Source organism: Theropithecus gelada, chromosome 4 (genome assembly GCF_003255815.1).
Source record: "Theropithecus gelada isolate Dixy chromosome 4, Tgel_1.0, whole genome shotgun sequence".
In the NCBI taxonomy this organism is placed as follows: Eukaryota; Metazoa; Chordata; class Mammalia; order Primates; family Cercopithecidae; genus Theropithecus; species Theropithecus gelada.
Window position 1 is genome coordinate 128,234,194 of NC_037671.1, and position 17,434 is coordinate 128,251,627.

Below are 17,434 nucleotides of genomic sequence, written 5' to 3' on the forward strand. Positions count from 1 at the left end.
TTGCAAAGAAAAAAAAAAGACAATGTGAAACAGTGAGTAGCTAGACAGATGGCTTTTAAATAAAAAGGTCAGGGGAAGCCTCTCTGAAGTGACATTTGAGCTAAATTCTTAATGACAAGAAGCAGCCAGCCAGAGATCAGAGCACAGCTAACATAAAGGTCCCTAAGACTGGGAACAGACTTGACTTGCTCTAAAAGCCAAAAGAGGGCCAATGTGACTACAGTGTGGTAAAGAAGAGGGAAAATCATTTAAGATGAGGTCAGAGAAATAGAATGGACCGTATCACATAGGGTTTTGTAACAAAAAGCAAAGAATCTGGATTTATTTAGAAATTAACAGATATAGGAAAAGGAGGCTATTTGCAAGATGTTTATAGAGAATAGTTGAACAATGGACTAAGATGGGGGGAAATCAGACTACAAACAGTGGTTTCAATAAAAATTTTAGAGCTGAAAGGAACCTCGTAGTCCAACACCTTCATTTTACAGAAAGAATGCTGTGGCCCAAGCTGTGGCTTCTTGAAGGTCAGATTAAAGATGAGCAGAGTTGTGGTTGGTGCTCTGTGACAGTCAGGCCAGAGTGCTTTCCACAATTCCTCATTCAGTTTTGAAACCCAAGAGTCTATACCATGTGCATTTCCAAAGTGACATAGCAGCAATCAAATGGAAACATATTTAGAAAGAAACTTTTTAAATTATCCATGCCAAATTATTCACACTTCAGTTGATGACTGCATTTTTTTAAAGTGGCTAATAATGCTTAAGTATTTACCACCAAATATATCTCTTCCCAAAATATGTGAAGCAGAACAAAATTGAATAAAACAACAAAATATACTTACATCTGGGTATTCTTTTACAGGCACATAAAGTTTCTCTTGTAACTGAACAATAGGTCCCACAGCATCAGGCAATTCTGCACTCCTTTTCTCTGTACTGCCATTTAATGTGTCATTGTACATGTCTTTCCGTACTCTGCTAATTTCTGTTAAAAGTAAAAATTTTAAATGTGTTAGACAAAAAAAATATTCTTGCTAGTCCAGGGGAAAAAGAGAGGGCAGGGGAGGTTTCATTGATAAAGCGTTAAAACTCAAATAAAGAGCTCCTGGCCTATTCTGTCATTCTCTGGATTAAGCCCATGTTTAACAGGACTACAGCCTTAATTAATTTCTACCACAAACCAATTTTTATACCAATCAAATAACATATCTTATTAAATTAACTTCAAAGCCCAAGCTCCTTCCTAACCGGTATAATATGGACTTGTTAGTTTATCTAATTTTTCCAAATCTAAATGAGGCCAGTCATTCCAAATGATAGCTTCAGTAAACAACTATAAGAATGCCTGTCAGACAAAACTAATACCAAAGCCTCTTTTGTACTTCAGAACTAATCTGTCTGAAGGACATTTAAATGGGACCACTTCGATTATTTTTAGATATCTTTAGAATACCCAAACAGAGATGTTCAAAAGACAACAGACTGCAAGTTCAGCAGAAGTCTGAGTTTCATATACAAATCTAATGGTTAAAGCTATCAGAAGAGACGTCTTAGAGCAAGTAATGGGAGAAAGAAGGACGGAATGCACTTGAGAAAAAGGAAGGGGTAAGGAAAAGAAGATCCAAACCAAGAAGAAATGGAGGTAGGAAGGAGAACTAGAGAAGAGGGGTGTTATAGAAGCTAAGAAATGACAGATTCAAGGACAGGGTGATCAACAGTATCAAATACTACAAAGGAATGTAAGATAAACAGCAAAAGATGGTACCTTGGATTTGACTATAAGCCACTGGTGATCAGAGAAGTTTCAAGGGAAAAAGATGGTAACAGATCAAACTACACTGGGTTAATAACTGAAATATTAAATATAAAAAGAGGAAGTAGTGATACCTAAAATCAATGACCTGTTTTTAAAAACCTGTATTACTGTTCTTGGATATACATACACATTTTTTTTTAAGTAGGCGAATTCTATTTTAATGAGCCGAGTACTATAAAGAAAGCAGATCCTTTCAAAAATTACTAAGCTTCTAGTATGCACCAGAAGACAGGCTCCTGTCCATTGGAACATACTGCCTAGTAAGAGTTGTCATTATTAAGGTTAGCCGGATGCATATGTAATGTCTCTCTATCCTACAGACTGTGTCCTCCTTGGGAGAAAGGCTTGCATCCATTAGTATTTAAAAATAAAATGTCTTTTATTTTTTAAATGTATTTTGTATGCTTTCCAAACATGGGGAAGTTCAATCTATTGACAGTTCCTTAGGAACTATCAAATATGAAGGCACTCTTTAATTTTTCTAACTAGTTATTTAAATCAGTTTTGGTTAAATAAAATGCAACACAGCAAAAAGGCAGGATCAAAGCTATTCTTACTCAGTTATAAAATCTTAATCAATTAAAAAAGGCACTGTAATACATTTTCTGCTTCAGTGATACCAATATTCATTTTATAACAAATTTTATCTCTTAAATAACAATTTGCTTATTAAAGCTTACCAAATGCTTTTCTCTGAATAGCAAATAAAATCAACAAAAATCAAGAGATTACCTTGGATTTGACTACATGATACGGGCAGAATTTTATTATTTCCTAAGGTTCTTTTTATACTTCTAGCTTTATAATTAAATCTTTCCTAAAAATGTCCAGTATCAAATTGGTGTTTATCTTAAATTAGCATATGACAGCAATTCTCAAATCAAGTTTTCAACAACCAAATAATAATTTAAACACAAATGCTCATTTACATAATTTATATAACTACAGCAAGTAATTAACCAAGGGGCATTCAAAAAATTTAATCTAATTAAAATCACACATATATCCTTTAGCCAGGTCTCTGGACAATAAAGCACTTTGCGTATAATTATCATTTAAATATCTTCTTCAGAAACTACCTATTCTTACTATATAGTTAGCATCACGCCAATATCAAAGCCTGAGAATAACAGCAGGAAAGAAAACTATAGATAAAATTTGCCTAAAAATATAGATGCAAACATCTGAAATAAATAGAAAAATAAAAATGCACTAAGACATAGTAGAATTTATACCCTGAGTGCAAGAATAGTTCAATATTGAAGAATCTACTATTATAAGTAACCATAGTAATATAATAAATCTAGGGAAGAACAGTGACTTTCCAGGTAAACAAATTTATCAAACTTAAAAAAAAAAAAAAGAATCTATTGCAAATTATCAAAAAATTCATATAAGATGACTAGATTAAAAAATATATAAATATGCCAGGTGCAGTGGCCCATGCCTGTAATCCCAGCACTTTGGGAGGCCGAGGCAGGCAGATCACTTGAGGTGAGGAGTTCCAGACCTGCCTAGCCAACATAGTGAAACCCCGTCTCTACCAAAAATATAAAAATTAGCTGGGCATAGTGGCGGACGCCTGTAATCCCAGCTACTTGGGAGGCTGAGGCAGGAGAATCACTTGTACTCAGGAGGTAGAGGTTTCAGTGAGCCAAAATGGTGCCACTGCACTCCAGCCTGGGCAACAAGAGCAAAAAATTGTCTAAAAATAAATAAATAAATAAATAAAGCATAAAACCAACAGTCCTCATACATGAGCATCTATCTGGTTAGAGAATACAATTCATTTACCACTTAAGTTGTACATTTATAAATACCTATGCGACTGATTAATAACACAAAGTTCCATGAGATTCTATTACCCAGTGTGTCCCCAGGTGCCTGGAACACAGCTGGCCCTCAATAAATACCTGGTGGAGGTAAACAAAGGGAAGAATGCTGGGTTTCTGCAGCATTAAAGTTAAACAAGTCATGGTTCCAGCTCTCAAAGAACTTACTCTAATAAGGAAGACAGATAAGTCTTTTTACCATCTTTTTTTCAGTCTCTAAGATATATCACTCAATTTCATAACAGAACACCAATTAATGTACAAGGTAGTAATGATGGGAATGAAAAGGTGACCAAGACATAGTTCCGGTCCTCAAGGGCTTTATAATCTTATTCACTGTTGAGTTTGGCCAATTATTATAAACAGGAGAAAAAAAGGTAGAAAATCACCAGCACTTCCTCTGTGTTACTCAGAACAAGTTCTGATTCCAGTTCTAACAGTAACTGTGATTTTAGACAAGTCCCTTTCTTACAACCTCTCTGTGCCTGTGCTTCATATGCTTACTCAATAAATGAACTGAATCCATTGGTTTCCAATCTTAGTATGCAAGAGCCCATTTATTCTTTTCCTCCGTAATCCTGTTTTTAAAAGTTTTGTCTTTAAAGCTTTCCATTTGTAAGTCCTGGCAATCAGAGCTTCTGCGAATGTTATCCTAGCAGGAGGATACAATTATAGCCAAACTACTATAGAAACATGCAACAAGTATGGGTTTGGGAAATGCTTTAGTCCTTTTGTAAGTAACAGCTTCACAGGTGTTCTCATGAAACATAGGAATTCTTCTTAATATGTTGTACACATTATTTTGCTGTATCAAACATTATGACACTCAAATGCCCCACCACCGCGCTACCTTCATCAACCCGCAGCAGTTGTTCAGAGAACTAAACATTCGGAACAGTTTGCTTAATCACACGTAGTACAAAAACTCTCCCAACATGAACTCCAGGCATGTATTTTCTATCTAAATATCCCCAATATCAAGATAAATTTTTAGGTATCTCTAAAGATCTTAAATATTATAAATTTGTTTTAATAAACCAAAATCTGCTCTCCTAAAATTTCTACCACTGGCCACCACTCAGCAGCCCCACAAACATTTGAAAAATTCTAAAATATCTAAGTGTCCTCTTCCCTAAACCAACGACATGGGAGGCTGTTTAGACGAACTCTGTTTAGACGAACTCTGATTTGTCTAGGTCCCTTTTAATATGTAAAACCCTACATTGTACACAACATTCCATAATGACCAACGGGTAAGGCAACTGAGGTTATCAACTTCTAGTCCCAAACCCTGCCCTGTCCATAATCACTGTTTAAGAGCTGATGATGCTTAAGAATATCTTTGCTGACATTTTGCTAATGGTGTTAAGACAAGTCTCTACCATTCCGTAATTCTACATCTGTTTTTTAGACACCAACAAAAGATTTCAATTTTTTTTCCTGGATATTTTCTGCAACACATACCCCTTCAGCAGACTGACACTAATCTATCAGCTGATACTCTTTAAGCATGAATAGTCTCCGAGTCAAGAATCCAACTAACTGCAACTTTATAGAGCACACATTTCTTTGGCCCAGATCCCAAAATACAGGCACACCTTGGTGAAGAGTGAAACATCGTTTCAAAAATAAATAAATAAATAATACATACTCTAGTAACTTGCTTTTTAATCTAGTTGCTCTCTGTACCTTGCGAATTTGGCCTCTTAAAAAGAGCACAGTGAAGTTAAATTCCATGGGTTGTTCTTAGCTCAAAAATAACTTTTTTTCATCAACTACTTGATGAAATCCAAAGCTACAAGGGGACCAGAACCTCCTTGTGGAGCCACCAGTTTAAATAGGAAATCATCTGTTTAGGAATCTACAGGTTATGCCATCAAGTTCAGAATATACATTTTTCAAGTTTTGGGAGTACTTGCCTTTACAGAACTTAGGCTCCTCCCATTTTCTACAATCTTTTGAATTTACCTTTTTTTTTTTTTTTTCCAAATTTCACTATGCTGAAAACTATTGTGTAGGCCTGAAAACGTGTTACTACTTACTGTCTCATTACATTTCTCTGCTTTAATTATCTTGATTTTTTTCTTTTCCAAACTAAGGTTCAACTGTCAGTTAATTCTGCTCCGATGTCACTGCACAGTTCTGTTTCATGTGACCTTTACTCCTTTTTCTTTCCCCTTAGTTCACCCAACTATGGATTTCGCTAAAAGGTTTTAAAGTCATTCTTATGTTTCAACAGCCTCAGCTCACGTTTGTCTTTGGCTTTTCCATCACCACTACTCTTTTATTGCATCCAAATTATTGTACATGTACTCTGCCACTTTTGTACACATCCTTTTAATATCTGAATTACTGGGCCGGGCGTGGTGAGTCACCCCTGTAATCCCAGCAATTTGGGAGGCCGAGGTGGCCAGATCACTTGAAGTCAGGAGTTCAAGACCAGCCTGGCCAACATGGCGAAACCCCATCTCTACTAAAAATACAAAAATTAGCCAGGTGTGGTGGCAGGCACCTGTCATCCCAGCTACTCAGGAGGCTGAGGAAGGAGAGTTGCTTAAACTCGGGAGGCAGAGGCTGCAGTGAGTTGAGAACGTGCCACCGCACTACAGTCTGGGTGACAGAGTGAGACTCCATCTCAAAAATAAAAAAAAATATATATATATATATATATGAATTATTGGATTTAACTAACAGATCAATCACTCTGAAAAACTAGAACACTGGAATTAAGGACAACAGGAAAAACTGTTAAGAGAATAAAAAAATATGGCATGAGAAATCTTACAGCATTTAGCAGTCATTTCCCGAAATATATAAATACATAGCTAAGGCTGTGTATAAAATCAATACTGCAATGTTGGAAAGCCAAAGAATCAAATACAGCTCTACGTTACTTTCTGGTTTATAAATTTTTCAGCAAATTTAAACTAAGAAAATGAAAATTAGGAAATGAAACATGAAAAATATTTACTAACTCAATCATAAGCAACAAAATATTAATGAAAAGTAAAATTCAAAACCAAAATGCATCAAAGAATTACTTTCAGGATTTGTAAAAAAACGAAACAGTTTTAAAACACTGAAGAAAACCTCACATAAAATGCATCTTACACTTAGTGTTGTGGTAGCTGATTCAACTGCTCAGCCTGCAATGCTGATGTTATAGACACATATATTTTTTCACTGGGTATCTATCCGCTGTTTCTTGGTACATTACATTTGAATCCATCAACAAAATTTGCCTTATCATTGTACTAGAACAGGAGCTAATAAAGGAATAAAAAGGTTACTGTGTCGTCTGACCATAAATGTGCTTTTCAAATTTAACATTTTCCATTAACTTATGGAAAATCCTAGTTGTCAGTAAAATGACAACTATATATAAACACATATATAATTTTATATACATAGTATAAATTTTATGAGGTAGCTTAAAATGACTGCTTTCATCTGAAGCTTAAATAGGCTCCAGTATTTCCACACTGTCTGCAATCCCTACCTCTTGCTAGACATTAAAGTAGTACACTAACACAAAGAGCAAAGTGAGATTTAGTTATTTTAGGTCTTAATAACAAATACTTGTTTTTATTTATATAATACTCATTAAATCTTAAAACAATAATTATTAGTAATCTATTTAAAACTGAAGAACAACTGCCACTTCATAAAAAGGTGGCTGTTATGTAACCTCACGTATTTAGGATTAACAACGATCTCTTCTGTAAAAAGAAACAAACTTTAATTAAGGGTTGACTAAATACAGAGAAAGTTTTAAAGTAATTTTTGAGCTAAGAACCCATGGAATTTACCTTCACTGTGCTCTTTTTAAGAGGCCAAATTCACAAGGTACAGAGAGCAACTAGATTAAAAAGCAAGTTACTAGAGTATATATTATTTATTTATTTATAAGACAAAGTTTCACTCTTTTCACAAAGGCTAGAGTGCAATGGCACAATCTCAGCTCACTGCAACCTCCGCCCCCTGGGTTCAAGCAATTCTCCTGCCTCAGCCTCCCAAGTGGCTGGGATTACAGGTGCCCGCCACCACAGCCAGCTAATTTTTTTTTTTTTTTTAAGTAAACATGGGGTTTCACCATGTCGGCCAGGCTGGTCTTGAACTCCTGACCTCAGGTGATCCACCCGCCTCGACCTCACAAAGTGCTGGGATTACAGGCATGAGCCACTGAGCCGGGCCTAGAGTATGCACTATTAAGTGAAATGTGTTTTGCTTACTCTAACAACCAAATAAATCCAATTTAATTTCTTTTTTTTTTTTTTTTTTTTTTTGAGACGGAGTCTCGCTCTGTCGCCCAGGCTGGAGTGCAGTGGCCGGATCTCAGCTCACTGCAAGCTCCGCCTCCCGGGTTCACGCCATTCTCCGGCCTCAGCCTCCCGAGTAGCTGGGACTACAGGCGCCCGCCACATCGCCCGGCTAGTTTTTTGTATTTTTTTTTAGTAGAGACGGGGTTTCACCGTGTTAGCCAGGATGGTCTCGATCTCCTGACCTCGTGATCCGCCCGTCTCGGCCTCCCAAAGTGCTGGGATTACAGGCTTGAGCCACCGCGCCCGGCCAATCCAATTTAATTTCAAAGCGACCGCTTTCAAACTGGCAAGAAAAAAAAAAACAAAAAAACCCAAGCTATCAGTAACTCTCTAGATGGAACCTTATTCCAGGGGTTAAATTGTACTCTGTACTTCACAATTCTAAGTTCAAAAACAAAAACTACAAAATTAAATTAATCATAACTCCTCTTTGTATTACCAAAATTAACAATGGTCCAAAATTGTCAATAAATTTCACATGCAAAAATTCGAAACAGCAAAAACCTTGTAACAATGTTAATTCGATTTCCCTAATTGTTCTCAGCAGCAGTTCTGTATTACAGAAGTACCTAACAGTAAGTTGCACATGTTCCAGGGGTTATAGAAAAGAACCTCTATCATACCGATCAAATTTATACTTAAGTATACATTTTTTTGGTAAACACAACAAAGTCGAAAAAGATACAACTATTAACCGTAATCATCTCTGGGAGATGAATTTACAAGGACTATTTAGCTTTCATGTTATTATACAAATTTTTCTTACAATAATCACCTATTAGGAGAGTAGAAAGCAGAAAGCTTATGTCAAAACACTGCAAGCATGGGATTGCCTATATAAAAACAGCATAATAAAGACGTTATAATTCAGTGCCTCCCAACTCTAAAAATAAAGCGATCTAGTTCTTTTTTACATGACTCAACTGGTCTTCACCAGAATCTGAAGGAGGATATATTACAATACCCTTTTTACTGTCCTCCCAAAATAAAAAGAAAAAACAACTAATGCTCAGTGATTAAAGAATTACAAATATCGTTATGTTCTCACTCATACATGGGAGCTAAAAAAGTTAGCTCATAAAGGCAGAGTAGAATTATAGATACCAGAGGCTGGGAAGGATGAATGAGTAGGAGAACAGATGAAGAGAAGAACGTTAATAGGTACAAACATATAATTAGATAAAGGTATGAATTCTACTGTTCAACAGCAGATTAGAGTGACTATAGTTAACTAATATATTGTATATTTCAAAGTAGCTAGAAGAGAGAACTTGAATTATTCCCAACACACAGAATATAATAAATACTCAATGTGATGGAGACCTCAAACACTCTGACTTAATCATTATACACGCTATGTAGGAAAAAAATCACATGTACCTCGTAAGATGTAAAATATGTATCAATAAAAATAAAGAAAAGGTAAATCAAAAAAATAAAAGAAATTGGACCAAGTCACAGCTAGTCTAACCCGCTTTACTTAGAGTTTCATAGAGGATTTCCTGGCACAAGAAACTCTTAAAATTCGTTTTAAGAAACGGTAATTAGAGAATGGAAATAAAATGGAACAAGTCACCTTTTGATGTATTGCTGGCTGTACTATAATAAGTGTAGACCAGTATGTTCACTGTTTTAATAGTGAGTGAAAAAAAGTCTTTTCAGCCCTTTCTTTCACTCCATTTTAACAAAACACAGTTCTGTGGATGAACTCCAGGTCTAGGTTCCTAAAGTGACATCCTGAATGAATAAATGGATACTGCCGGTAGACAGAGAAAGTAAAATAGGTCACTGAAAAGAACAGAACAGAGTGTGGGACTTGGTGGGGAGGTCCTTCATTCACTTTTGAAAAACCAGTTACTTAATTGGATAGGCAGCCTTTCTCATTTAAATTGACTTTTGTTTCAACTTACCAAAAAAGAGTTTACTTTTAAACCTGTTTAGCTTTACACATTAATATTTAACTATTATTTATTTAATAGAAAATGTTGTCTTCTGGTCATGTTGTTTCTTAGAATACTCAGGGGAAGCCAGTCCCTATCTACATAGTCACTGTATTAAAATGTAAATTTAAATCTAATGGCGAACTAGTTAAGACCTTTTAATGAATATCAGAAGAAGATGCAACAGTAAGCTGGTTCAATATCATCAGCATCCAGGTAAAAAGAAATACCTGAGAATCTAGCAATTATTATTAACAACTCTTTTCCCAATCCTTTTCATATTTCTGAAAGAATAAAAATAAACTCTTAGCAATGGAAATGGGTACCCAAGATAACAGGGATATAAGAAAATGTACTCTTACAAGTCTCTGAATTTTGAATTATCTCAATGTATTAACTTTTCAGGAACTTTTCTTAAAAGTGTTTACTTATATAGTGATAATAATGAATTACAACCCATAAGAAAAGATATAAATAACTGAATAAATAAATGCAATGGGGAAAGGGGACAGATCTTCCTTAAAGAATTTTAATTAGTAACAATCAATGCAGACAAAAATCATTCAATGAATGCTAAATTAGTGAGCAAAAATATGAAAGGATAGCTGTACAGTTTCAGAGTATCTCCCCTTGAAGGCATTCATTAATGACTAAGGAAAAAGGAGAAACTACAGTGGAGAAATCTGACAGACATCACCTTAACCAACTAATCAAAGTCAATATCACCAGTATTATGACATATACCCCACAGCATGATCCACTGAGATGCGCACAACAGCGCTTGTGTGTGATCGTTTTGCCAAAAATGATCCTCATTCTAATCATGAGAACACACCAAACACACCCAAATTCAAGAATATTTTTATAAAATAACTAGCATTCTTCAAAAGTGTCAAGGTCATGAAAGAATGTGAAATGGAAACAGATTGGAGGAAACAAAACAGACATTGCTACTAAATGCAATGTGGAATCCTGGACCAGAAAAACCAAATGATTAGGAAAACAGGTAAAATTTGAGTACGATTTGCATATTAGTGATAGTACTGTATCAATACGCATTTCCTGCTTCCCATAACTATATGATTTTATGAGTTGTTAATGCCCATATTATTTTTTTCCACTATTATGTAAGACTAAATTTATTTTAAAACAAAGAATTAAAATTTAAACAGTGATCCTGGGCAACACGGCAAACTCCATCTCTACAAAAATTAACCAAGTGTGGTGGTATGCCTGTAGTCCCAGCTACTCAAGACTGAGGTAGGAAGATCACTTGAGCCCAGGAAGTAGAGGCTGCAGTGGTCCATGATCACCCCACTGCACTCGCCTGGGTGACAGAGCAGGACCTTGTTGCAAAAATAATAATAATAATTAAAAAGTGTTTGCTTTGGACTTTGGGGTTATTTATTCTAATGAGGGAAGGGGGGAAATAATTGTGACAAAGTATGAAAGCTGTGAAAAAAGATAAAGAAATCTGAGGGAAAAAAAATCACTCAAAATAGTATCTTCCACGGTTTAAACAATGCTAAAAATTTAATTATACATATTTGCTTTCTTCAAATAAGCAATCATTACTAATCATCCAAAATATACGTTAAATGTAAGCGCTTAATATGTTCGTTATTCTTCTCCAAAATAAATATCCACAGATAAAAGATCTAATGTTTAACCTCAACTACAGATGACTTTTCTTGCAAAAGCTTTGTAAATTTTATCTATAAATTTTAATTAGATTTTCTTTAATATACTGCTTTAAAAGAAAACACACACACTTTAAACCTTCCTTAAAGAAGGTAGAGAAAGATTACAATCCATAAACAATGACCTTTCCATAAAAAGCCTATCCTCCTAATACATGCGGTAAAGCAAAAAGCACTGGCCTTGAGTTTACACAACCTGGATTTTACTCCTGTTTCCCAGGCATGATTTAGCTGAGCTGTGTGCCTTCGAACTGAACCTTCTGGGTCTCATTTTCTTCATCTGCAAAATAAGCACGTTAGACCACATCATATTTATAGCTTGTATCTGCCCTAAAATGCATCTCCTTGTCTTCTTACAGAGAAGTCCATTTTGTGCTCCTTCTGTACTGACCTCCCATAGGCAAGGGCTGTATATACTCAATGACTGGTTGAGAATGCCAGGCCAGTCAATCCTACTCCTGCCAGAACTACATATTCTAAAATGTCTTAAACTACTACTGGCCACCAAAATTTACTTTAAATTACATCCTCGTAAAGCATCAAATCCTCATGTGATCAGATTCCTCCACATTTGTTCTTGAAGAAGTGGGGAAAGGTCTGTACCTATGTATTTTGCCCTCTTGAAGCTCCAAATCCCTTAGGGCTTTAAAAGGAATTTGGTAAATCAGAGTGAAAAAGAAACAGATGCTCCAAAAATTCTGAAGGAGTTACGTCTGTGTAGGAGGTAGGGGTAAACTGGTTTTTCCTAGGTAATAATTCATTTGATTTTTAATTAACCTTTTCGATTGTATTCAAAGTTTCACCTAAGTTCAATACAGCTAGAACCTAAGGTTTATAATCATGTAGCATAGGTTTACCTTAGTATCACCTTAATTCCATAACAAAGCAACTACATGTCTGTCACTTCATGACATTTTTAGGAAAGAAAATACATGTCAAAAGACATTCACAGGTGTTGTAAGAGAATTCTCTCATACTATGAAAAAGCCAAGAGGAGCTGCTGTTGCTGCTGCTGTTGTTTTGAGACAAAGTCTTGCACTGTAGCCCAGGCTGGAGTGCAGTGGCGCAAGCTTGGCTCACTGTAACCTCTGTCTCCTGGGTTCAAGGAATTATGTGCCTCAGTCTCCCAAGTAGCTGGGAATACAGTCACCCGCCATCACGCCAACTAATTTTTGTATTTTTAGTAGAGACAGGGTTTCACCATCTTGGCCAGGCTGGTCTTGAACTCCCGACCTCGTAATCCACCCACCTTGGCCTCCCAACATGCTGGGATTACAGGCGTGAGCCACCACACCCAGCAAAGAAGAGTTTTTTAAAGGCTTAAGAAACAATCTACACAATATTCCAAAAGAACCTCTACAGCAACCACTGACATTGAATTAGAAAGAAAAATAAAACTTCAGCAAAAATATCTTGGTCTGTAACAAGAGCAACATATTACAGTGCCTTCAAATGTCAAAGTAATTGGTATTGAAAACAGTATTTTAATATGGTAAGCAATATGATCTCCTTTAATTAAACCACAGTTGGTTTACTTTACAAAGATTCAGAAAATCTAAGTTATGTCATGCTACTGGCAAATCTACATTTACTACTTTTTTACTGCCTCTTCGAGTGTACATTCTATCATATAACATTCTTGGAAAGCAAATTTAATCAGTTTTTCAATGGAGAACACAGCACTCTGTGTTGAGATTATAAAAGTATAACTGATTAGAATAGAAGCTAAATACTGTATTTAAAATACATATATTACTAATACAATCCAACAAAAACCCTGGTAAAGGACATTCCAGACCAACCCTCCACACTGAAATCCTATCACCAACTCCCTTCTCAACCTATTTGACACATTCAAGACCAAACTCCTAGGCCTTCCCAAAAACTTGTTCCTCCTGATCTTGGACAATGGCACAATGTCAAGTCCATTCTCACACTTCATACTCCATCCACTAGCAAATACTGTGTACTCAACTTTCAGACTATATCCCCAATTTCACTTCACCACCACAACCCCTAACATCACAGCTCCAATCACAATCATTTCCTACCTAATCTTAACCTAACTGATCTACCTGCCTCCACCACCACCTTGGTCAGTCTATTCTTCATTCTTTGGAGTTAGCCTGCTGAAATCCAAGTGAAATGTCACTCTTCTGCTCAAACTATTTGGTTTCAGGACTCCACTCTCTAAAAATTAATTGGAGGAGTCCAAAGAGATACTTGTTCATGAAAGTTGTATCTAATAAAACTTACCGTACTAGAAATTAAAACTAAAAATGTTTAAATTATTTTTATTCATTTTAAAATATGAGTAAACTTATTACATATTAACCAGAAACGCACATTTTACAGAAAATAACATATTTTCCAACTAAACAAAAGAAATTACTGAAAAAGTCAATTTTATACTTTTGCAATCTTTTAAATGTCTGTTTATTAAAGACAGCTAGATTCTCTTATCTCTTGAATTCAATCTGTTGCAATATCACATAGCACGCAGTCTCTGGAAAACTCCACTGTACATTCATATGTAAATGCTGGTGAAAATGGCAAATAACATCTTATTATCACAAAGATAGTCTGATTTCACCGATTCCCTAAAAGGATGCCCAGACCCACTGCTCTAATAATTTCCCATCTCAGTTGGTATAAAAGCCCAGGTCCTCACAAAGATAAACAATAGCCGACAGCATCCACACAGGCTCCCCTCCCTTGTCCTCACCTCTAGTCTCCTTAACCAACCTAACTTCTGTCCCTGGCTACAGTCCACACAAGGAATTGCTAGTCCTGCCCTCAAGGTTTTGCACTACCATTTTCCCTGCCTTGGAAAGCTCTTCCCCAGAAAGCAGTATGGCTCACACTAACACCTCCGTCAGATCTCTGCTCCAATTTTTCAAAGAGTCCAAACTTGATCTTCCTATTTTAAATGGCAACTTGCCTCAATCCATAGGAATACTCCAGATCCCCTTTATCCTTCAATTTATTTCTATAATTCATATTTCCGAATACGTTACTGTACTTGTTTATTGATTATTGCCTGTTGACATTAGACTGAGAGGGCAGATGGCTGTTTTTGCCCTTTGCTATATACGTAACATCTACATCATTGGATTAAAAACACCTTTTGAACAAATATTAGGACTATTAGCACAAAAACATGCAAAGCTACAAAAACATTTCTTATAACTTCACTCAAGCACTAATATGGCATCTGCTCGACAATTCTAGCTAGCTTACTCCTCTTCCCTTTAAAGTAATATAAATGCACAGTGCTCTTCTGCAAATGGCTTGGTCTCTTTATTCTGGACATGTGAAGTTTAGAACACTTTGCTAATAACATATGTTCATTACATCAATGCTACATTCTTCTAGTGTATCTTACATCAGATGAGAAAATAAAATGTACAGGCATCTAAATATATGATTAGTCTTGACTTTAAGAAAAAAAACCTAGCCAATAAGGAAAAGGCTGCTCCTGCCAGGATTGCACAAAAGGACTGTAATCATCCACTCCTACTGAGCTTTATCACAACCCTATACTCACAGCCAGCACAGTCCTGATTAACCCTGTACTCAAAGTATATTTAGTAAAAATATGTTCAGAATATAATAAAAGCTTTCTAATTTTCTAAAAGAAAAACTTAACAAAATTGAACTGACCTGAATAAAGTATAACCTGTGTTTAAAAAAGACTGTCTTATCAATGATACAATATAATGATTTTTTCATATATGCATTCAACAACTATGTATTTTACACCTACTATGTACTAGGCACTGGCCAAGGCCCTAGGAATATAGTCATGTGCAAATACAGACATGGTCCCAGTTCTATAACAACTAAATGAACAAAAACTATAGTTGAAGCAGAGTAGCAAAATATGACCTCTTAAAAGAAACCTCTAAACATACTTCACAACACAAAGAATAATTTTACCTTTTATTGAGTTTCTATATCTCATAATCATCCTATAACTTAAGGAAGTTATGCCAATATTAAAAGCATTATGTTGGATTCTATGGTCATTCAGTCTATATGGCTAGGAGATACAAATCCAGAATTCAGAATAATGAAGTCTAACATCTTTCCACGTAAAGAGCCTCCCCAAGAACTCTGTGGTGGAAGTCAGCATTTTATTACAGTATGATCAGGTAGATTCCCTTACAGGTAAGTAGTATTTTCATCTTCATTTCATAGTTAGGAAAGAGAGATTTGGGGATTAAGTACTTTCACCAAAGACCACATAAAGATGAAAATCTAGCTCTGACTCCAAAAGCTGTATTATTTTACTCATACCATTTGGCCTCTCCAGCACTACTGCTCCATCCCCAAAGTTAAATTTGGTTGCTGCTACAGTGAGTGATCATGATAGTGGGAAAAACAGTGATGACAGATGGTAAGAGCTAGATAGAGAAAAGGGAAAAGATGGGGCAGTGAGTAGAAATTAGAACTATGAATAAAGAAAAGAACAAAAAAGTAGAGACATATACAATGAGGGGGGAAAGGAAATGGTATATTCAAATTAAAAGTGGAATGAAAATCAGACAAGACATTCTCATTTAAGCTTTTCACCATCCATATTTACTCATCCATGAGGACTTCTAAGATTATTCTAGGCCAGGCACAGTAGCTCACATCTGTAATTCCAGCACTTTGGGAGGCCAAAGCAGGCAGATCACTTGAGGTCAGGAGTTTGAGATCAGCCCAGCCAACATGGCAAAACCCCATCTTTACCAAAAATACACAAATTAGCTGGGCATGGTGGCACACACTCGTAATACCTGCTACTCAGGAGGCTGAGACATGAGAATTGCTTGCACTCTGGAGACAGAGGTTGCAGTGAGCCAAGTCACTGTACTACAGCCTGGGCAACAGAGTGAAATTCTGTTTCAAAAAAAAAAAGGATTATTCAGCAGGGCGTGGTGGCTCACGCCTGTAATCCCAACACTTTGGGAGGCCAAAACAGGTGGACCACCTGAAGTCAGCAGTTAAAAAGGATTATTCTAGAGCGAAACCTCTGAGTTTGATAAAATAAACTCTTTCACTTGAACAACAAATATTTGTAGGTGTCTGGCACGTAATAGATGCTCAAGAATCGGTTATTATTAATACAACTGTTCCTATCTTTCTATGGTATCAGACACTGTACTGGAGACACACTGGTAACCAACATGGCCCTTGTCCATTAAGACCTGGCAGTGGGCCAAGCTGTAGAGGTGAAAGAAGATGAAACTGATGATTTGAACCCGTGTAGGCCTAGGTTACTGTGCGTGTTTGTCTTCAACAGAAAGGTCTAAGAAGTAAAAATTAAACAGAAAATTTTAAAAACAGAAAAGAGCTTATAGAATAAGGATATAAAGAAAATATTTTTGTACAATTGTATAATGTATTTTTGTTTTAAGCTGTAATTGTAGTCAAAGGTTTAAAAATTTTAAAAGTTTATAAAGTTATAGTAAGTTAAGGTTAATTTATTACTGAAGAAAAATATCTTGTATAAATTCAGTGCAGCCTAAGAATACAATGTTTATTACATCCACAGTAGTATCCTAGGACTTTCACACATTCACTCACCACTCACTCACTGACTCACCCAGAGCAACTTCCAGTCCTGCAAGCCCCATTTATGGTAAGTGCTTTATACAAGTATACCATTTTTCATCTTTTATACCATATTTTTACTGTACCTTTTCTATCTTTAGAATGTTTCTATGTTTACACAAATACCATTGTGTTATAACTGCCTACAGTATTCAGCACAGTAGCATGCTGTACAGGTTTGCAGCCTGGGAACAAAAAAGGCTGTACCATATAGCTGAGGTGTG

At 35.9% G+C, this 17,434-nt stretch overlaps 1 protein-coding gene across 5 annotated transcripts in view; it reads right to left on the bottom strand.

Annotated features, from left to right (window-relative positions):
- QKI (QKI, KH domain containing RNA binding) overlaps positions 1 to 17,434 on the bottom strand; it is a 164,802-nt gene that overhangs the window by 124,233 nt on the left and 23,135 nt on the right. For all 5 annotated transcript variants that reach the window (XM_025381417.1, XM_025381416.1, XM_025381419.1 and 2 more), the window contains exon 2: positions 842 to 984. In XM_025381417.1, coding sequence (XP_025237202.1) covers positions 842 to 984 — 143 coding nt within the window. The remainder of the gene's footprint in view (positions 1 to 841; positions 985 to 17,434) is intronic.